A 22,461-nucleotide genomic window follows, 5' to 3' on the forward strand; every position below is an offset into this window, starting at 1 on the left:
GACACTAGTTTAGTTGGGAGTCAATCGGCCAGGGTGGATAATTATTACTCATTTTGTATTGATCGGCAGAACTGACATACTTTGTTTATAGATACGATTGTATTTTGATCGATCAGATCATGTGCAGGAGTAGTTCTGAACGCAGACAGTGTGTGTTTGGATCCTTATTTGTTTAGACAAACAAAAATACTGTATATGTACACACACAGATAAAGAATTACATCACAGCAACAAAACAACAAATGTAGATTTAGCCTAGATTGTAGAATAGAATTTATTTTGCATGTCAGTAGCAGTGCTCCCCCTGCTGCCACGCCACAAGTATTACATATACACGTGTTCCATAATTTTTGCATCTTCGTCTTTCGGGGGAATCTCCATCACTCCATCTTGTGATATGACAACAGACATGATCCTTTCAGACAGTCGCCTGTAGTTGTTGTTGGAGCATTCTTCTGCGATTTCCACCCAACCTTCTGCTGTGCATACCGCATCATTAAGAATGACCTGCTCTAGAGCATCTGCGGAAAAAATCGTATGTCGGCACTTAGTCTTAATTAAAAATAAGGCACAGTTTAGGTAGAAAAGCAAAACATTGTGAATGGTTTGGAAACATAATATTACTGTACACTATATGGGTGTACATAAATGATTTATCCAGGAGGACCTCATTTGTCTTGGAGACTCCAGTAGTAAGATTGCTCTTATGGAGTTCCTGCCTCTGCATCTCTACCACAGCTATTAGAAAAGTAACTAACACAGTCTCACGTATTCCTATGCTTGTTGCCAAGGCCTTTTAAAAAATAAAATGTCAATGGATTTTTAGATTTTTTCAGAACAGTGAATACAGAGGTGCGGTCTTTTTTTTTTTTTTTTTTGCAAATTTCTTTTTATTAATATTTTGCATAGTAAAAAAAAAAAACATAGAAAAAGAGGTTTGTTTACTTTTTTCTCTTTTTCTATGTTTTTCTATGACCACGCAGGGCGGGAGTCATAGAAAAGACAAAAGCATCCCCCATCTTCAATTCAGGTTCTCCACCTTGTAGACAAATCCCGGATGCAAATCCCCCCCCCCCCCCCAAAAAAAGGGGGTAGATGTATTAAAATCATAGTATAAACAGTAAGAAAAATAACTTCACAGATTGTATGATAATAAGGTCAGTAATAGTCCTTATATACAGCGATCTAAAAAGCAGTCAATCCCCGAGCAATCCCAATGGTAGTTCAAGAATTTACAGAGCCATAGGCTCCCAGATCCATTATCATTCAGATAATAGTGGAAACTATATAGTCATTAGGCCACCGAAAGATCACTATCTAACCAAACCTTCCAAACTTTGTCAAATTACTTTGGACACCCTCTGCTTGGGTATGTTTCTTTATAGAACGGAATCACTCTATTTACTAGCCCCTTCTCGTACAACAGTGAGGGCATCAAGGGGTTCTTCCGGTACAGGATCAGTGTCTTACGTGCACAAAACAATAACAAGCTAAGTAGGGTACGCTGGGCCCTAGTAGGTGCCAAGCCCTCCACCAAGCCAAGCAGGCATGTTGCTACAGTCAAGGGCACAGACACAGATGTAATCTCCGTTATACAGCGCCCAACATCAGACCAGAAGCCCTTGACCACCTGGCAGTGCCAAAACACGTGGATAAAATTGGCTGTAAACTTTGAGCGATGCCAAAATTCTGCCGATGTAAGAGGTGCGGTCTTTAAAAGGGTTCCACCTAGAGATGGGAAGAACACAAAACAATCTCCTGCGCTCAGGTGCTAAGTCCATATGTAAGTGGTGTAGCCAACCCTTTGGATATGGAAAGTCAAAGGTCATGCTGCCCTCCTCAGAACAATGGATATCCTTAGAGCTGAAACATATAGAAAAACAGGGAGGGCACACCGACCTTGCACATTACCAAAGATAACATTTATTTAAATAGTAAAAGCAAGAGTCATACTCAGAAACAAACATTAAAAAAAGGCTTAATATTGCTCCAAGAATTTGGAAACCGTGTCTTCTGGACACCTGCAACCTGGACCGGGTATTATTAGGAACCAGATGGTATCACAAGCGGCTTACGCGTTACGAGGGAGTACCCGCTTCATCAGAGCCTCATCGATTCTTGGAGCAATATTAAGCCTTTTTTTTAACATTTGTTTGTGAGTATGACTCTTGCTTTTACTATTCAAATACATTTTATCTTTGGTAATGCGCAAGGTCGGTGTGCCCTCCCTGTTTTTCTATACTTTTCTAGAGATGGGAAGGCCTGGAAAAAAAAAATGGAGAAAAAAAAGTCGCCCCCCCCCCCCCTTTTTTTTTTTAAAGCCATTTTCTTTTGTTTTTGTTCCACAAAAACTGAAGAAAAAAAATGTGGAATATATTATTTTACAATAATAAATATTATATCTATGACATGGTATTAAAACTATATGACACGAAGACCTTAGTGAAAGATTTGAGACTTTATGTGAAGTCTTAAATTATTGCAAGTTCTCTGAGCTGAAGACAAGCAAATCCTGGAACACAATTCAAGTAACACTGTACTTCTCAATGCAGTTCTCAAACAAGAGTAATATTCATTTCTGCCAATAAGGAGCACTGCAGGGGAAAGGCTCCAGTTTAATTTGCTTGTGGGCTCCATCTTGTACCTCCTATAGTTGGGCGATTGTTGGGATACAGTAGATGATAGTTTCTGTCCTCGCAGGTCTTAGCTGACAGGTAAGAGGGTTTGTCTGTCAAATTTTTTATATTATTTATTCTTTAAATTATACCTATTAGGCTTAATGTACACGTGACGTTTTTACAACCTCTCCTGAACGATTTAACTTGACAGATAGTAACCCACGTTTAAAATGTCCATTTTGCCGTGTTTACATGCCGCGGATAGCGGCGTTTTTCCGTGTTTGCGTTTAGAAGCGTTTGAAAAAAAAAATATTATTTATTTTATTTTTTCAAAATAGCCAAAAATGAAAAATGCCTGTAAACGAAACGTGGCTAAACGCAGGTTACCGCGTTTGGAAGTGTTTGGAGCTTGAAATGCCTCTAAACTCAGCGTCTGAACTCATTTTTTTGCTTTTCAAAAAAGGCCTCTAAACTCAACTACTTAGAAACGGCTACAAACGCCCCTGTGTACATGTACTGATAAGATAACATAGAGGAGAGTTCAGAAGCAGTTGAAAAAAAAACGCCCAACTGCTCCTAAACGTCAGTTTAGCAGCAGCAGTGTACATGAGGCTTTACCGTTCTCCTCCATCACAGCATAAAATTTACCTACTCCACAATTATTCAGAAACGAAAAAAAAAAACATGGAAAACATTTTTTTTCCCATGGCTTCAAAATTCCACCATAGTTCCACCATGGTACAGAAAGCCTTATGCATATCATCATGTATTATAAGAAAACAAAAACTCTGTGGCAAGAAGAGACAAGAGCGGGGAGCACGGAAGAGCGGGAAGTGCGGAAGTGCAAAGGAGTAGATCAGAGAAGAGCTGAGAAGGAAAAGAGGGAGCAAGTGGGCATTTGCCTGATAGTCAACACTGCAAATTTTGGGGGTTATTTACTAAAGGCAAATCCACTTGCAGTGCACTTGTAGTACACTTGGAAGTGCAGTCACTGTAGATCTGAGGGGGACATGCAAGGAAAACAAAAAAACAGCATTTTAGCTTGCACACGATTGGATGATCAAATCAGCAGAGCTTCCCCTCATTTCAGATCTTCCCCTCAGATTTACAGCGACTGCACTTCCAAGTGCACTTTCAGTGCAAAGTGCAAAGTGGATTTGCCTTTCGTAAATAACCCCCATTGACTCTTTGCATAAACTTCATGTCATCATCAATAAAACCCTTTGACACTTATGGAATACTTGTATTTATACTTCAGTATACCATAGTAACATCTGACAAAAAAGATCTAAAAACACTGAAGCAGCAGACTTTGTGAAAGTTAATATTTGTGTCATTCTCAAAACTTTTGGCCACGGCTGTAGGTGCAAAACATATGTATAAACTGCTGCTCCCGTTCTGTGGATAGGTAATGTCCCTTTTCATTTGCACACACATGTGTGGCTTTCTGCACCAACCACAACGCATTGAAATAAAGTTGATAAGACTTAAAAAGTGGTCATTTAGGACTAGAGAACATTAATTTAAAGCGGGGTTCCACCTATCTATCGTTTTTTTTTTTTTTTTGAGTTCATTCACAAGCTTTTCTTCTCAGCATTACATACTCACATATTGTGTGTAATATGTCCGCCTGTGTCAGATGTCATCGGAAAGAATAACTTATATTATTCACTGCAGGTGGTTTCCATCTTCATTGTGGGCATTTGAAGCCCACAAGCATTTATTTCCTGGATGTGGTGAATGCTGTGCTCCCAGCATTCACCGCTCATTCCCGCACATGCTCAGTGGCATCCTGGGAAGCCTGAGACTAGCTCCCAGGAGTCTGGGAGAGGCTAGAAACACGCCTACTCCCACGGGAGGAGAACCAGGAAGTGCAAAGAAGAATAGAAAAATAAAAGGTAATTACGGCGATTTAAATTTTTTTAAACGGCATGTCAGCATCTAGGCAAGGAAGAGAATACATACAGATATTGTTCAAAATTTGGGTGGAACTCCGCTTTAAAGTATGGTAGGATATTTAATGTGTGTACAGCTGCAGCCTAATGCTACTATCTCTCTCAATTGTCATAAGTGAGGTGAAAAAAAGAGGGAGCGGAGACAGTTGAGATGGATGGAGCAGGGCCATCAAGGGATGGACTATAGACACTGAGAACATTGGGTAGGAGAAATACGGAGTATACAAGAAGCACTCACTGGTTAAAGCAACATAGCAAGCCCAGAAAAGGGAGAACAGATATGATATGAAGGAGCAGAAGAAGAACAGAAGAAGAAGTATTGAGGAGAGAGAGTAGAGCAGGCACAAGAGAAGATCAGTGACAGTGAGATGGGGAGAGAAGTGCTACTAAGGTACAGATTGGAGGAGAGAGAAGGACACTAATGCCCCGTACACACGATTGGACTTTCCGCCAACAAAACCGTGGAATTTTGTTTGAAGGATGTTGGCTCCAACTTGTCTTGCATACACACGGTCACACAAATGTTGGCCAACAATTACGAACGTAGTGACGTACAAGACGTACGGCGAGCCGATAAAAAGGAAGTTCAATAGTCAGCATTGATTCCGAGCATGCGTGTTTGTACTTTGGACTTTTGTCCAATGGACTTGTGTACACACGATAGGAAAGTCCGACAACACACACTTGTTGGTGGAAAATTTGAGAACACGCTAGCCAACATTTGTTGGCGGAAAGCCCGCCAACAAATGTCCGATGGAGCGTACACACGGTCAGACTTTCCGCCAACAAGCTCACATCCAACATTTGCTGTCAGAAAATCTGACCGTGTGTACGGGGCATAAGAGAGGGGTGAAAAGTCTTCTGTAAAGAAATGGCTCCAGACCAAACATTGAGGAGGACGGCAGAGAGGTTCTTCATGGTATCTAAAACAATACAGCTTAACAAGACAACCTAAGGATGGGAGCTACAGCCAGCTTACTAGCAAGATCAGATTATTTGTATGTATTGCTACCCTGTTTCCCCGAAAATAAGACCTAGCGTGATTGTCAGCGATGGCTGCAATATAAGCCCTACCCCCCCAAATAAGCCCTACCCTGTTTCCCCAAAAATAAGACCTACCCTGAAAATAAGACCTATAAGGACTTTAACTAGGGCTTATTTGGAGGGTAGGGCTTATATTGCAGCCATCACCGACAATCACGCTAGGTCTTATTTTCGGGGAAACAGGGTATGAAGCAGCTTCTACTTTGTAACTGTCTACTATTACAGGACTATGACATGACAGACATGACCATTGCTTCCTGGCATTCAACAGTTGCAGTTCCAGGCACTCGAATCACAAGCTTTGGAAAGATCTATCTGTGGTCAGGAGATGAACGAGACCTGGTAATTCAATTTCCCTTCCTTCTCATTCTTGGAACTCATTAATCTATATGAGGAAACTACTGAAATGTTTTAATTGCAGTTCTAATCAATTGTTTCCACTCTTTACTTTTATGGACAAACTGAAATAACCAGGTATAAAGGGTGCGTCCACTCATAATTCATATAGAATCAGATTTAATAACAAGCTTGTTAACACTCTTCAAGATCCCAGCACTGTATCTTCCTTCTCAGTTCCCGGCTCTGGCAGCTGCTGTGGCCGCTAAATATCCTCTTCACAATTTCTGACACAATAACACAGTGAATTGGTGCCAGCAGTACGTCTCTGTCTACAGCAAAGTATGTCGCAAGATAGATGAGAGAACTGAGACCTTGGGTGGAGATCACACTGTAGGGCCCCTAAGACCTCATTTACATGGGAAGTGTTAAAAGTAGGTGGTTAAGTCACGGTTTTACAGCCCCCTGACTGCACAACAGCAAGTTAACATCTGCACTACTAGCGGCTGCTCTGCTGCATTGTGAACACGGGAGGTTGGCCTCTTGGTACAGGTGACATTCAGAGAATTCTTTGTATTTATTGAGAAAATGCAAAGCATTCTCTGATTGGATAATGTGGAGAGCGTGATGTCACCACCCCGCCTCTCTGCCTCATCCAATCAGAGAATGCTTTGCATTCAGTTTGAAAATGAAAAGAATTCTCTGAATGGCGCCTATGCTTAGAGGCCTGCCTCCTGTGTTCACAATGCAGCAGAGCAGCCGCTCAGCACGGGACCTGGAAGCTAGTGAAGATCACAGGAGTAGTGGTGCCTATTACAGTGATTGTCAGCTTCCAGAGGGATCCCACAAGTATAGTATATACATAGTCCATGCTGGACCAATGTAACTATGCACAGATATGCATACCTGGAATTCTTCTTTAAAGCTGAATTCCAGGAATTCAGCCACTTTGTAAAAAGTGAAGGTACACAATTTACAAAAACTGGTGCACACAGAATCTGTAACCATTTAGCTTCTAACTTCCGGTTGTTCAATTAAGCTTTGCCAATAAAGCCTAGAAGCTGATTGCTTACTATGCACAGCTGAACCAGATTCTGTGTGCACCAGTTTTAATAAATCTCCCTCTGAGTTAAATCCAAGGAGGTGCATGAAACCACTTGAACTAATATATATTATTTACATCTGACAGGTTTACAGTACTCCCGGGAGATTGCTATCGCTGTATTTCCGGGAGCCCAACGCTGATCCTTCTGATCTTTGCATCTTTAACAGCTGCTATGCCTGCCCCATCCAATCCTTCTGCCCAATCACAGAAGCCTTGGTATTATGTGAACACCTTAAAAAAATACAAAGGCCTCTGTGAATGCGCTGCAGAGGGGAGGGGCTGACATAGCTGCTGTGTGTGCATCTCTCCTTTCAGATCCCAGAGTGTCTCTCTCACAGAGGAATAACCCTGTTATGCCGTGTACACACAGGTGGACTTTTCGACCGGACTGGTCCGATGGACAGAATCCGGCGGACAATCCGACCCTGTGTGGGCTCCATCGGACCTGCAGCTGACTTTTTCGGTCAAAATTCTGACGGACTTTAATTTTGGAACATGTTTCAAATTTGTCCGACGGACCCGAGTCCAGTTGAAAAATCTGCTCGTCTGTATGCAAGTCCGATAGACGAAAGCCCACGCTAGGGCAGCTACTTGTGTGGTGGAGATTTGGGCCCTGAAGGTGATGGACTTTATTATTAATGTTACTTGCAGTGACTTTTCAATTACTATAGTTTGAGAACCCTAGTTTGGAATCAACAGAGACATCTTGCCCTGCTGTGGAATGTTATCTGGAGTGGCTATCTGACCATTTGATAGTACAGTGTCACTTCAAAGGAGGTGGGAGGTGTGAAGGGAACAGGAATAACCTGGTCAGGATATGGTAGCTGGTAAGAGAGCCCCCCCACCCCCATTGAATCAATGTAGCAGTTTTTAGCATATGAAAGGAAGGGGGGGTTTACAAGTGTATATATTGCAGCACAGATCACTGCCCATTCTCTTGTGCTGACGGTCTAGATGAAGGATGGTTACGTAAGATTTCTCTATACAATGTATCTTTATTATCTTCTGCCTCTTTTCTTTTCTGTAACCCTTTTCTACTGTAGGATTTTGCCTTAATATATTATTAATCTCTAGCTAGCATGTGTATGACCATTATAGCAATATTTTGTATCATTGGTCTCTGTTTTACGGTTGTATCCTCCACTTTGTATTTGGTAATCTCTAACGTTCCTTTTCTGTATAAATAAATGTAATTGTTTATCTTTTCGCACTGTTATAGTTCGTTTTTAATTCTTATATAGGAAAAGGTTTAATCACTCCATATAAGTGAGGTAGGTATAAAAATCTCCGTATCAGATGGTGCCTCCTTGTGTGAGGAAGTTTAATGTTGAAGTTTAATGTTGGGGTGAATGCGATTTGCATGGAAGACAGAGCTGGTGTTGTGTTTACCTGTCTCCCATCTGAATACCCAGACTAAAAAAACTTCTGAGAACTTTTTTTTTTTTACCTTTTGTCTATGTGAATATTTTGATGAGACTGATTTTGAGTATTGTATATATATAAAATGAAATTGTAAGTGCGAATGAGAGGAAAAGGATATGTGCTCTCTGCCAAAAAGCAATTTCAGATGACCCTTTGAATGAGATTAGGCCAATCATTGTGATTGAAACGCACAGTGGGCATAGAGCTACGTTTCCACTAATGCAACTCTAAGGTCGCATGATTGAGTGTGACTGAGGTACGACTTTAATGCGACTGTGGTGTGGCTTTGAATGCAACTTTGATCCAGAGTCGCATCAGAGTGGTGCATTGAGTAGCATAGATTGGAACAGGTGCTATTGAATTCAATGGGCTGCGACTTGTAATGCGACTTTGTGTCCAGAGTCGCATGGAAAAAAAAAATTGCATCAGTGGAAACGGAGACTAAATCACACAGAATGATCTTAGGTATGAATCTTTCTTCTTTACAATTACTAACTGGGGATTGTAAGCTTTGTAAGTTAACCTGGGAACAGTGGCTATAATGTAACATATACAAATCGTATTGCAATTAGGTGTGCATCAGTTAACTACCTCCTGTACTACAAGCATGCATAGGGTCCTGATTATCTAAGTTCGTGCTAATCATTAGTAATAATCTTTCGTTAAGCATTTCTTTTAGAGTACTTCAGAAAAGTCCACGGGGGGATTAAACTATTATTTAGTTTGGGAAATCTCCAGGCTAATTTTTTGAAGGACTATAGCCAGGACAGGGAATTGGCCTGGCAAGTAGTGAAAAAAAATCGGCAAGGGTGACAGAGGCGGTACCTGTCAACCCAATTCTTGGTCAGAGAGTAGCTACCTCTGAAGTAAAGGCAACCTGTAAAAAGGTTGGGGGAATCAGTTCAAGGTCCGGAGTCCGTAAAGGATGGGTAATCAAATCGCTTCAAAGAGGGCGTCTAACCGTGGGGAACCCTACCACTTGACCCCGAGGGAAGAGATGATAGATAAATATGGACCTTGGGTTGTGAAATATCTGCAAGATTGGGATCGTTGGACTGGGAAAAAGTATTCTAAAAGAGGTACTTTTAAGCCAAAAGCTTGGGAAGCCTTGTGGTACAGTCACCGCGGGAAAATGACACGAACAAATGAAAGAGATGCATGGAGCGCGTGGATGGTAGAATCCATGCATAGAACTGATGATGTGAATATTTTTACGGTGGGAGTTAAGGAGAAAAAACACCAGATGATGCTGCGGAGTAGGGACAAGCAGGGACAGCCACTAGAGCCACATCCCCAGAATAGTGACAGTGAACAGGGGGATGATGAGGAATGGCCAGGATTGGGGCCTTATACAGTTGCCCGGTTCTTGTTGGCCAGATACTCAGAAAGTGATAGGAATTGTCATCTATCAGCAGATGAAAAAAAGGGGAAGCTACAACTTGCTGCCAAGTTTAACACCCCAGTTAAAACCCCCAATGAATCACAGAAAAACTCTTCCTGTGAAGCATTGAAACCACAGGAAAGAGATAGCACAGCAAACCAGGGGAAGGGAATGCTGGAATCAGGGGAGAAAAATCTCCCTAGTTCCAGAGAGCAGATACCATCAAAAGGGAAACTTTCTTCCCCTCTGACAGAAGACCCTCCCGAATATAGTAATCCCCCATTTACGGGCTGCGAGCCAGCATTCTCCCCTAAACGGCAGTTAACTAGCAACCCTGCTCCTGTAAGCAATACTGGCAGTTCTGCTATAGAGTACACAGCCTATGTACCTTTATACCCCCAAGTAACTAGCACCCCACAGCAAGGACCTGTGTGGTGTCACTCTAATGGGGAAAGGATATCACCCAATGTGGGCACACCTGTGTACCATGGGACTGTTAATGCCACCCTTCAGGGCACTTTGCAGTTGGATAAAGTGCCCCCACCTGGCAGCAACCATCGTCCACAGTCTTATTGGGATTCGGTGACAGAACCCCAAAAGACCAATCCACAACTGATATCTTTTTCAGATGACGTATCTCTCTATCCTGTAAGAGAACAGGTGGTCTATGACAACAGTGGGAGATCCACGGGAAAGATGACACATCACGTGCCGTGGACTCCCTCTGAGATGAAAGGATTTCTGAGTGTTATCCCCCATCCAAGGACAGATCCCATTAAATTTGCCAAAGAGCTTCTGGACATCCAGGCAAGCTACAATGCAAACTGGGGTGATATGCTTCAAATAATGAAGAGGGTTTGTGAAGAAGGGGACTTGGATGAAATTCTTAGTAAAACCAATATTCCAAGAACCCTGTATGTGGACTCCAGCCATCAAGGAGATATACTCACTAAACAATTAGCACAGTTGATTAAAACAGTCTACCCTCCCCAGTCTTGGACCAAGGTGTCAGGAGTGATCCAAGGTCCAAAGGAAGATTGTATGACATACTACAATCACTTTAAACAAGCCGTGGAATCAGCTGGTGAGGACATTACTAACAGTGCCCTATCACCCGTATTGATACATAGCTTCATGACCGGGTTGAGAGGAAACATCAGAGAAAAATTGATGACTGCAAATCCAGACTGGAGAGATAAACCCCTCTCCTCTTTGTTGTCACTTGCAACTGCGATTGAAAGCAATATAGCAGATTGGGAGTCACAGAAACCTCAAAGGATCTGCATTGTCACTGATCAGTTGAACAGTGCAGATCTCGGCCAAACACCAAAAGGGAAACCAGTTTGCTTCAACTGCCACAGACCCGGACACTTCAAGAAGGAGTGTACAGCTCCAAGACAGAGTAGGCCACCACGACATGGAGAGGAAATGGCCATGCTGGCATTAAGGGAGGAAAGTTTCCAGTCAGAAGGGATACTTTCTGTCCCGCTTACGGGAGAGGATGTGGAATTAAATTTCACTGAAAGAAGCTGTAGTAAGAGCACGGGAAAAACACTGCAAATCTTTGTGGCCAGGTGGTTAGCTAATCAGTATGAACATTTGAAAGTGCAGATTACATCCCTGAAAGAAGCGCTAGAAATAACCAAAGGTACCATCCGTACTTTAGAAGCTTCTATGTTAAATTCTGAGGCTACCCACCAGCAATTAGTACTAGAAAACAAAAGATTACAGGAAGACGTTCATCAGTTGGGAAAGAGACTGAAGGATGTAGAAGGTGGGGCAAAACCATTATCTGTCAGCTTCCAGGAGCCGTTGGATCAGTTTTTAGATAGAGAAGATAACAAGGTAACTTATTTGGGTAGGTCTGAATTCAGGGGGACGTCCTCCACACCTAGGGTATGTATCAACAAGAATAAATCCCAGGAAGGTAAGGGCTCTTTAAAAATTGCCCCTATATTTTGTAAGCCGCAGGTAAAAGCTACGAGTGCAGAAAAGTCCATCCCACAGTCATCTAAAACAAAGCCCTTTGTTAAGAGATGTTGTACCACTTTAAATAAGATAAAATGCCACTTATGCGGATTACTGGGTCACATTGCGAGATTCTGTCTATCCAGTTCCAGTCAAAAAGTCGGTAAGCATAATCCATATAGGACCACAAGACGTGATTTTGAAGTGTACTCTGCACGCTTCGCCACATGGCCTAGGTGTAGGAAGTATGGACCACCTGGGTCAGGGGTCCCATTCCAAACTCCTGAGAAGGGGCTAATGAAATGGGATGGATCTCTGAAAGAATTTCAACCTTACCAAACAGATGTTATGGGTTTAAGAAGAAGTACAGGGTATTATAGAAAACATGCTGATATGTGTGATGTCTAGAGGTCATCCAATTGTGAGTGTGTGTGGAATATGCAATATATGTCGTATTGTGTGACATTTGTTCTCAGCTGCTGACAGCCCACCCAATTGACCCCTCTTCTTTCTCACCAGGTCTGTGAAAAGGTACAGCGAACTGTATTGACATGCAAATGACCTGAGCCATGATAATTATCTGTACTAGTGAATTGAAAGATACATGTACTAAAATGGGTTTGTTTTTCAGGAAAACAGTACTGGAGAGGTTCTTTCTGGTGAGCTATTATGATCTGTTGACAAATGGTACTGCTAAAAGGTTTTTTACGGATTGCTAATTTTTTTCAACCATGGTGAATAAATTTTTTTTTGGAATTATTGGTATACCATAAAACAAAAAATCCACGTGGTATTAATGTGTATTAAGTAATACATATTAATGATAAGTTGAGCTCAACAATTTTTTGGTATCTTAAAAAAAAAGTGCACTGTTTATGTAATGTAATGTAATGTATATTTGTGTTTCATATGCTAAGGTCTTATTACAGGTATATAACCATTGGATTATTCTGTTTCTAGGAGGAAAATGGAATATTTATTACTAAATTTTATTGGTGTTTTATTTCTCAGATTCGATAATTGGGTTTCCTGGCTTTAAAGGGTCGGCTCGTGTACCCACTACTGTTCAGTGATCCCGGCGCCTCAGTGCTGCAAGGGATATTTCTTTGCCCTTTGGCCAGTTGTGTTTGGTAGCAGAAGTTCCTCGAGTTGGATACACATTATGCAATTTTTGGTTTTCCAATTTCCTTCAGATTTACCTGCAGATGTGTAGTATGAGGGCCTGCCTGATGGCATACAAGTTGAGAGTGTATAGTTTTGGGAGAGCCTGGAGAAGAGTTGTGCAGGAAGATTGTGTATATTGCACTCTGTGTTCTGGATGGAGAGGTCATTGCTGGGAAGGAAGCACCTGGGTATTATTTGGGACATAGACGAGTTTGTTTCTGTGTCCTAAGGAATACTGATGTAACGTTAGTCAGGGAACTAGAGGGTTCTTTGAACCTAACCATAGGTAGAGGTGCATTGTATACCCTGGGCATGGTCTCTGAAATCCAGGCACAGGGATGGAGTTGTGTGGGCATGCTGTATTCTCCTCAGTGGATACCCATAGGTGTCCTTCCTGTCCTAGACTCCTTGCGTACCTTAACTAGTGGTCTGTGTCCTGCATGACAGGAAGACCAGTGCCCCATAAGGTGTGCAACCTCTATGAAGAGACAAGTGTACCTGGTGGCAGGTGGTTTTCAATCCGGGTATTCTGACTATTTCCCATCCTTAGGAAAGAGAGGCTTAATGGAGACTGTCTTTGGAGCTGGAGGTGGGGCACTGGGTACCTTAAAACACTATGGAGCTGGAGATATTCAGGATCACATTGGGGGGGTCTTGTGCTACATATCAGGGAAGGGGTTAGGAAAGCCAACTTGCTCTGTCCAGCATCACTTTGCAAGGACAGACAGGAGGGGGGGGGGGGGTAGTATCCAGGTTGCCTATGAGTCGTAATAGATTGGTGGATGACTCAGTTCCAGGATCGTCAAAAATCTTACTTGCACTGTTCTCATCCCTAATGGCAGGGATGGAACATTGTGCAGATATCACGGTCAATCTGGGTACTATCCTATCAGACTCTACTGGATTACACCCTGGAGTCCATCTTGTTCTGATGGTTTGAGTCTGGACAGCCTCAGATGACTGGTACTGATGACTGGTACTGATGAGTGCTAGAGGAAGGTAAGGGTTGTGCTATGGGAAAAGGCAATAATGCTGGCACGGGGGGGGGTCATGTCCAATGGATGCCGGGGTAGTGTCTAATGGATGCTGGGGTAGTGTCCCAACTGGTCCTAAACAAAGTTAAAACTACTTGAGACTGGAGACCAGGGTACTGGTGCTAGTATCACATGTCTAATGATGCACTGTTGTCAGCATCAGGTTAAATGGTACTCAGCAGGGTACACTACCTCGGGGAGTCTATAGTACACCTCCTCTGGCCCGAGGCATGGATATAGCAGGAACACCGGGTTGTACCCCAATCACCCCTGAAGAAAGGTTTTATAGCAAACCTGACATCCCCTTACACCTACAGAAACTTCCTCTGGGATTTGGGGCTGAGTTAAAAGCTTGGCTGATGGATTTCGGACAACAGGATGAAATATTAAATGTACTAGGAGATGCTGAAAAACAAGCCACCATACGACTCACCCATGATCAAAATAGACTGATCCAAGTATCCCATGCTTTAGACGCAGATGCTAAGATTTCCTGGTGGGAAAGTTTATTTGGGTATAGTCCGAACGCTACAGCTTTCCTAAACATTTTGCTCCACCCTGTTGTGGTCCTAACCTGTGCAGCCTTATTGCTTTTTCTGATGCAGGTAATAATGTGCGTTACTATCAGGAGAATGAATGCCAAAGCTATGAGAATGTGTACCTCAACAAGGTATCTTCTCTCAAGGAACAGAAAGGCCACTAACTCAGAAACAAATCTCTGAGGAAGCCATATCCAATCCAGACCAGTACAAAGAAGTTGCGCATTTAAGAGAGGACCCTAGAACTATATTTTTCTTGTTCTAGGGATAAGCCTCTTCAAATTTTTGGTAATAAAGTGCAGTCAGGTTTACCTAAATTCCAAAAGTTTTAATAATTTTTTTTATTATTTTTATTTATTTATTTATTTTTCTCTCCCTTTTTTTGTTAATATCTGTGTACCTGACCTGCAAAAATACTGTTAATGGGAGAGGAGTTTTTTTTTTTAGAAAAACATTTGTTTTGTTTTTTTTTGTTTTTATTTTTTTATTATGTTTTTTTAACCAATGTATTCATTTTTTTTATATACAGATTCAAGGCTCTTTAACAGTCTTGGTTGGAGCAGCGTTCAATCTGTAGTTTTTTCCGTTTTTTGTTCTTTTTTTCATTATTATTCCCACTATTTTTCCTGTTCATTTTCATTACTCACCTCTCTTCTATTCCTTTTTCTTCTTTAATATTATGCTCTCTAAGTTTTTCCTTTGGTTTCTATCATTTATCTTCTCAAGATAATGTAACTAAGACATCAGTCATATAATTTTTCTTTAAAAAAAGACTTTGCCTGCCCGCAAGTACCATATTTTAACTAAAGTATCCCTGGACATCCAGTTTTATGTCTTAATGTAATTCCACCTCCCCTAGTCTACCTACTGCCTTAACCTGAGCCCCGTGAGCAGGTGTGGTGAACCCAGGGACCTGGCAATAACAGACAGTATTGACTATCCCTACCATCAAGGGCCATGGATGATACTGGCTGTTGCTCAGACTCTGTACCCTGTGGGGAACCCACTCTACTCGTCCACATTACACCCTTTAGGAGTATTTAGTCTTAATGGCCAACACTCTGCTCCTGTCCAGCATTTCTCCAATATCTGTACACCAACGTTCTCCTCTCTCTTTTTGTATTCATGCACGACTGTCTGGAGGCCCGTCCGACCCCACCTGAAGAAGCAGCGACCACCAAGTTATTTCTTGAGATAAATGTGTCACGAATAAGACTTTCCTGAACTTTCCTTCACCATGCTGAAAAGTGCTGTCTCGCGGTCCGATCCAATCGATGCAACCGTTACATGGTCTTACAAAGTTACAGGACTAGATATGCCAGGATCCCGCCATCAATGTTGGAGTTCCGCTCTTCCAAGGCAGAGGGGCGATGAAACATTGCAGTACAGACACTCATGGTTTGGATGTGAAGTCTCAAAGGCACCAGGATTTCTTTGCTGTCTTAAGCCTACCTTGAGGAGTTCCGGCGTGTTCAAGAAAGGAAGAAGAGGCCGCAGTGGTGGTGGGGAAGGGTTGGGGCTTCTGGGCTGTTGTGGGTGGGTGCAAGATCATTGAAGGAGGACATAAGTTCAAGAATGAACTTCAGGGGGGACTGTGGTGGAGATTTGGGCCCTGAAGGTGATGGACTTTATTATTAATGTTACTTGCAGTGACTTTTCAATTACTATAGTTTGAGAACCCTAGTTTGGAATCAACAGAGACATCTTGCCCTGCTGTGGAATGTTATCTGGAGTGGCTATCTGACCATTTGATAGTACAGTGTCACTTCAAAGGAGGTGGGAGGTGTGAAGGGAACAGGAATAACCTGGTCAGGATATGGTAGCTGGTAAGAGAGCCCCCCCACCCCCATTGAATCAATGTAGCAGTTTTTAGCATATGAAAGGAAGGGGGGGTTTACAAGTGTATATATTGCAGCACAGATCACTGCCCATTCTCTTGTGCTGACGGTCTAGATGAAGGATGGTTACGTAAGATTTCTCTATACAATGTATCTTTATTATCTTCTGCCTCTTTTCTTTTCTGTAACCCTTTTCTACTGTAGGATTTTGCCTTAATATATTATTAATCTCTAGCTAGCATGTGTATGACCATTATAGCAATATTTTGTATCATTGGTCTCTGTTTTACGGTTGTATCCTCCACTTTGTATTTGGTAATCTCTAACGTTCCTTTTCTGTATAAATAAATGTAATTGTTTATCTTTTCGCACTGTTATAGTTCGTTTTTAATTCTTATATAGGAAAAGGTTTAATCACTCCATATAAGTGAGGTAGGTATAAAAATCTCCGTATCACTGGCTACCGGCTATCAACTTCCTTATTTTAGTCCGGTCGTACCTCATCACGTACGAACCTGTCGGACTTTGGTGTGATCGTGTGTAGGCAAGTCCGTTCATTCAAAAGTCCATCGGAAGTCCGTCAAAAGTCAGTAGAAAGGCTGTCGGAAAGTCCGTCGGACCATTCAGGTCGGAAAGTCCGCCCGTGTGTGCGCGGCATTAGATGTAAATAATTAGAGAGAAGTCTAGGGGGTGTCATGCCCCTAGTTGCACATAACTCAGAGCGTGCCTTCCCTTTTACAAAGTTGCTGAATTCCTGGAATTCAGCTTTAGTGTCCATTCACACAGGGGCAACACGACTTCCAGCGCGACTTTGGGAGGCAACTTGGACACGACTTGTGTATGAATCACAGTGCGTCTTGGGGCAACTTACAAGCAACTTAAAGTTGCCTTCAGGACAGGGGACTTTGCTAGTGGCCAATCACATAATAATCAGCTCTGTGGGAGGGAGGGGTTTGCCTAGAAAACTATTTTTACTTCCTGGAAAGTTGCTTCAGTTAAGACAGGGGATCCAACTTGGAGGCAACTTCTATTGAAATCAATGGGTACAAGTCGCCTAGAAGTCGGATTGAAGTAGTACAGGAGCCTTTTCTGAAGTCGAAACGACTGCAGTAGTGTGCATTAAGACGGATCCATTCACTTACATTGATTTTTTCATTTAGCGCGACTTGAGGCAACTTGAAGTCAGATCCAAAGATGCCCCTGTGTGAAAGGCACTGAGTTAGTACAAAAAAAAAAGCTTGTGTTAAATCCACGGATGGTCTACTTACCTTCTCCACACTGGTTGATGTTCTCCAGCAGCTTGAACCCATATTCCTTGTGATCTGTGCACAGCAGAGATAACACAGCCTGACCTACAGACAGTACGGCTGGCTTCCCGTCCCACTCTTTGGTCAAACCATTAATAAGCTCCATGGTGGGACATTTCTTAAGGAGAAATAGGTAATCATCTGTATGAAAAACAGATAAGGCCTTTATTAACAAATGAAATGTTTTCAGATTGTTGGTCCTTTTTCGTGGACCTCATTGCCATAAATCGCTAATAGGAGAAAACTGTATTTGAGCTTCATTTGTTTAACATTATATCCATTAAGTGATCATTTTGGCACTTTTTTACAAACCTAAAAAAAGCAAAGATGTGCTGTAATCTATGCACACCATTCATTTGCTTAAATTAATTATCTTTAGTGTTTTTAACTCTTAAAAATAAAATGCATTAAAGCGGACATTTAATCATTAAAGTAGTATTAAGCCCTTGCGTTTTTTTTTTTTTTAGCTTAACCACTTCAATACCGGGCACTTTTACCCCCTTCCTGCCCAGGACAATTTTCAGCTGTAACACTTCGAATGACAATTGCGTGGTCATGCTACACTGTACACAAACTAAATTTTTATCATTTTGTTCACACAACTGGAGCTTTCTTTTGGTGGCATTTAATCACCACTGTTTTTTTTTTTGTTTTTGCAAAATTTTGCAAATAAATAATTGTTCTTCATAAATTTATATTTATTTATTTATTTATTTATTTATTTATTTATTTAAATTTATTCTGCTACATTCTTTGATGAAAATAACCCATATCAGTGCATATTATTTAGTCTGTAGGGAAGTTATAGAGTCCACAAACTATGGTATACAGTGCTTTGAAACACAATTCATTCCCCTTGAAATTTTCCACATTTTGTCATGTTACAACCAAAAATGTAAATGTATTTTATTGGGATTTTATGTGATAGACCAACACAAAGTGGCACATAATTGTGAAGTGGAAGGAAAATGATGAATGGTTTTCAATTTTTTTTTTAAATAAATATCTGAAAAGTGTGGCGTGCATTTGTTTTCAGACCCTTTTATTCTGATACCCCTAACTAAGATCTAGTGGAACCAATTGCCTTCAGAAGTCACCTAATTAGTAAATAGAATCCACCTGTGTGTCATTTAATCTCAGTATAAATACAACTGTTCTGTGAAGCCCTCAGAAGTTTGTTAGAGAACCTGTCAGGGCTGGGCTTTTAGCAGCTCTCTTCTCAGTATTCTGGCTGCTCAGCTGTCAGATAATTACGAGCCACTCATTGTTTCCACACGGACTCACCTAGTTACCATTACCTGCTTCATTAGTCAGCCTACAGCCAGCCCCTTTTGGCATTTTAACCACTTCAGCTCCGGAAGGTTTACCCCTTTCATGACCAGGCCATTTTTTGCTATACGGCACTGAGTTACTTTAACTGACAATTCCCCGGTGGTGCGATGCTGTTCCCAAATAAATTTGATGTCCTTTTTTTCCCACAAATAGAGCTTTCTTTTGGTGGTATTAAATCATCTCTGCAGTTGTTATTTTTTGCGCTTTAAACAAAAAAATACCCAATAAAAAAAATGTAAAAAATTGAATTTCTTTATCAATTTAGGCCAATATGTATTCTGCTACATGTTTTTGGTAAAAAAAAAATCCCAGTAAGCGGATATTGATTGGTTTGCGTAAAAGTCTAGATAAACATCTCAGAACACTGGCAGACTCCTTCCATAAGAAAGGTTACAAAGACAAAACCATAAACAACAGCATAAACACAGCCTTGAAAACCCGTAGAGAAAATCTCCTCCAATACACAGAGAAAAAAACAAATAACCGAGTACCTCTAGTGACCACATACAACCCAGCACTTGAAGGGATCAAAAAGATAATTAAAGATTTACAACCCATTATAACAGAGGATGAAACTCTGAAAGGAATATTCCAACAACCCCCATTATTGGCTTTCAGACAACCACCCAACCTCAGACACAAACTAATCAGCAGGAAACTTCACTCTGATTATGAAGTCAAAAATAATGGTTGCAAACCCTGCAATAAAAAACGCTGCAAACTATGCAACCAGATAAATCTATCCAAAAGTGTTACACACACAAATGGGACCTTCTATATCATGGGATCTTACAGCTGTACCTCAAGTAATGTTGTGTACCTCATCCAATGCAAAAGGTGCAGCAAAGGATCTTATGTTGGTGAAACAGGACAGAAGTTGCAAGTGAGGATGAATTTGCACAGACATACCATCAAAGAACATAAAGAAGACAGTTTATGCACACCTGTGGGACATCATTTCTCACAATCGGACCACACTATAGAAGACCTCAATGTCTTAGTTCTTAAAGGGAATTTCAGAACTATCCAGGAAAGGAAAACGTTTGAACTAAGAATGATACTTCTTTTTGACACAAAGAATAATGGCCTGAATTTAGATATTGGTTTCCTTACACATTATGCTAAAGTTTTACGACCGCTCTGTGATTAGTATTCCCCCCCCTTGCATTCCCTCCTAGCTCTCCCTCTGTCTTATCTCACTAACTCTGCTGCTATCTTTATTACCATTGATTTGTATGTGTTTTGTTTTCTTTTTTTTTTTTTTTTTTCCTTTTTTTCTTTAACATTCTGCTTAAAAATGTGTGAATCAGTACTGCTTGGACCTTGAAGAAGGGGACATACCCCGAAAGCTTGTCCTGAAAAATTGTATGTTAGTGCAAATAAAAAAAGTATCACGGACAGTACTCAATTTTCTCTGTCACAATTGCACTAATACGGCTACAACAAATCACGTAAAAGTCTACAAACTATGGGATATTTTTTTTTTTTTTTCTTTTTTTTTTTTACTAGTAATGGCGGCGATCAACAACTTATAGCCGGACTGTGATATTGCGGCATACAAATCGGACACCTGACACTTTTGACACTTTTTGGGGACCAGTGACACTTATGCCCCATACACACGGTCGGACTTTGTTCGGACATTCTGACAACAAAATCCTAGGATTTTTTCAGACGGATGTTGGCTCAAACTTGTCTTGCATACACACGGTCACACAAAGTTTTCGGAAAATCCGATCATTCTGAACGTGGTGACGTAAAACACGTACGTCGGGACTATAAACGGGGCAGTGGCCAATAGCTTTCATCTCTTTATTTATTCTGAGCATGCGTGGCACTTTGTCCTTCGGATTTGTGTACACACGATCGGAATTTCCGACAACAAATTTTGTTGTCGGAAAATTTATAGCCTGCTCTCAAACTTTGTGTGTCGGAAAATCCGATGGAAAATGTGTGATGGAGCCTACACACGGTCGGAATTTCCGACAACAAGGTCCTATCACACATTTTCCGGCGGAAAATCCGACCGTGTGTACGGGGCATAATACAGTGATCAGTGCTAAAAAATATACACTGTCACTGTACAAATGACACTGGCAGGGAAGGGGTTAACAGTGGCGATCAAAGGGTTAAATGTGGTCCTAGGCAGTGCTTACTAACTGTGGGGAAGGTAAAGATCCGTGGTCCTACTTAGCAGAAACACAGGATTAGTACATTCCCCTCTCACAGAATGGTGATCTGCCTTGTTTACATAGGTAGATCGCAGTTCTGCCTGTCTCTCAAACAATCTACACCAGAGTGCAGAACACCTCCAGATTGCCATATTTCAATGAATTTTTTTTACAGAAAATTACAACAGCTTTAGATAGAAATGGAAAAGTAATTTTCGATAACATTATATTACAATACGGCTTGCATAGCTATCATTTATGCTATATTGTTTGCTATTTGTTATTTTTACTTTTTTTTACAAAAGTGGAGTTATGTATGTCTATCCTTAACCACTTCAGCCCCAGAAGATTTTCCTGCTTAATTACCAGGCTATTTTTTGCGATACGGCACTGGGTCGTGTAACACTATACCCAAACAAAATTGATGTCCTTTTTTTCCCCACAAATAGAGATTTCTTTTGGTGGTATTTGATCACCTCTGCGGTTTCTAGTTTTTGTGCTATAAACAAAAAATTTTGACAATTTAAAAAAAAAACCCCACAATATTTTGTACTTTTTGCTATAATAAATATACCCAATTTTTTTTAAAAAAAGCAAATTTTTTTCTCAGTTTAGGTCGATATGTATTCTTCTACATATTTTTGGTAATAAAAATCGCAATACACGTATAATGATTGGTTTGTGCAAAAGTTATAGCGTCTACAAACTATGGGAAAGATTTATGGCATTTTTATGGTATTATCATTTTTTTTTACTAGTAATGGTGGTGATCTGCGATTTTTATCGGGACTGCGTCATTATGACGGACAGATCGGACACTTGACACATTTTTGGGACCATTGACATTTATACAGCGATCAGTGCTCTAAAAACGCACTGATTACTGTGTAAATGTCACTGGCAGGCAAGGGGTTAACACTAGGGGGCGATCAAGGGGTTAACTGTGTTCCCTTGTGTGTGTTCTAACTGCAGGGGGAAGAAACTGAATAGAGGAGATGACAGATCGTTGTTCCTAGCTAGTAGGAACACACAATCTGTCTCTCCTCTCCTCACAGAACAGGGATTTGTGTGTTTACACACACACATCCCCATTCTGGCTCTCGTGCCCGCGATCTTGCGTGGCCGGCGGTCATCCTGACCACCGGCCACGCGCATCGGTTCCCCCGCAGTGCAGCGGGCGTGCAAATGCTATTCCTGCTTAAAGGACCAACGTACAGCTACAACGGCTAGCGGTTAAATGTACAGTG

General features: G+C 41.3%; 1 protein-coding gene across 5 annotated transcripts in view; it reads right to left on the reverse strand.

Annotated features, from left to right (window-relative positions):
• Positions 1-280: 280 nt before the first annotated feature.
• CLHC1 (clathrin heavy chain linker domain containing 1) overlaps positions 281-22,461 on the reverse strand; it is an 83,261-nt gene continuing 61,080 nt past the window's right edge. For all 5 annotated transcript variants that reach the window (XM_073628590.1, XM_073628592.1, XM_073628588.1 and 2 more), the window contains 2 exons: positions 17,673-17,852; positions 281-521 (listed from right to left, as the gene is read on the reverse strand). In XM_073628590.1, coding sequence (XP_073484691.1) covers positions 325-521; positions 17,673-17,852 — 377 coding nt within the window. In that variant the 3' untranslated portion in view covers positions 281-324. The remainder of the gene's footprint in view (positions 522-17,672; positions 17,853-22,461) is intronic.

Source organism: Aquarana catesbeiana, linkage group LG04, assembly GCF_042186555.1.
Source record: "Aquarana catesbeiana isolate 2022-GZ linkage group LG04, ASM4218655v1, whole genome shotgun sequence".
In the NCBI taxonomy this organism is placed as follows: domain Eukaryota; kingdom Metazoa; phylum Chordata; class Amphibia; order Anura; family Ranidae; genus Aquarana; species Aquarana catesbeiana.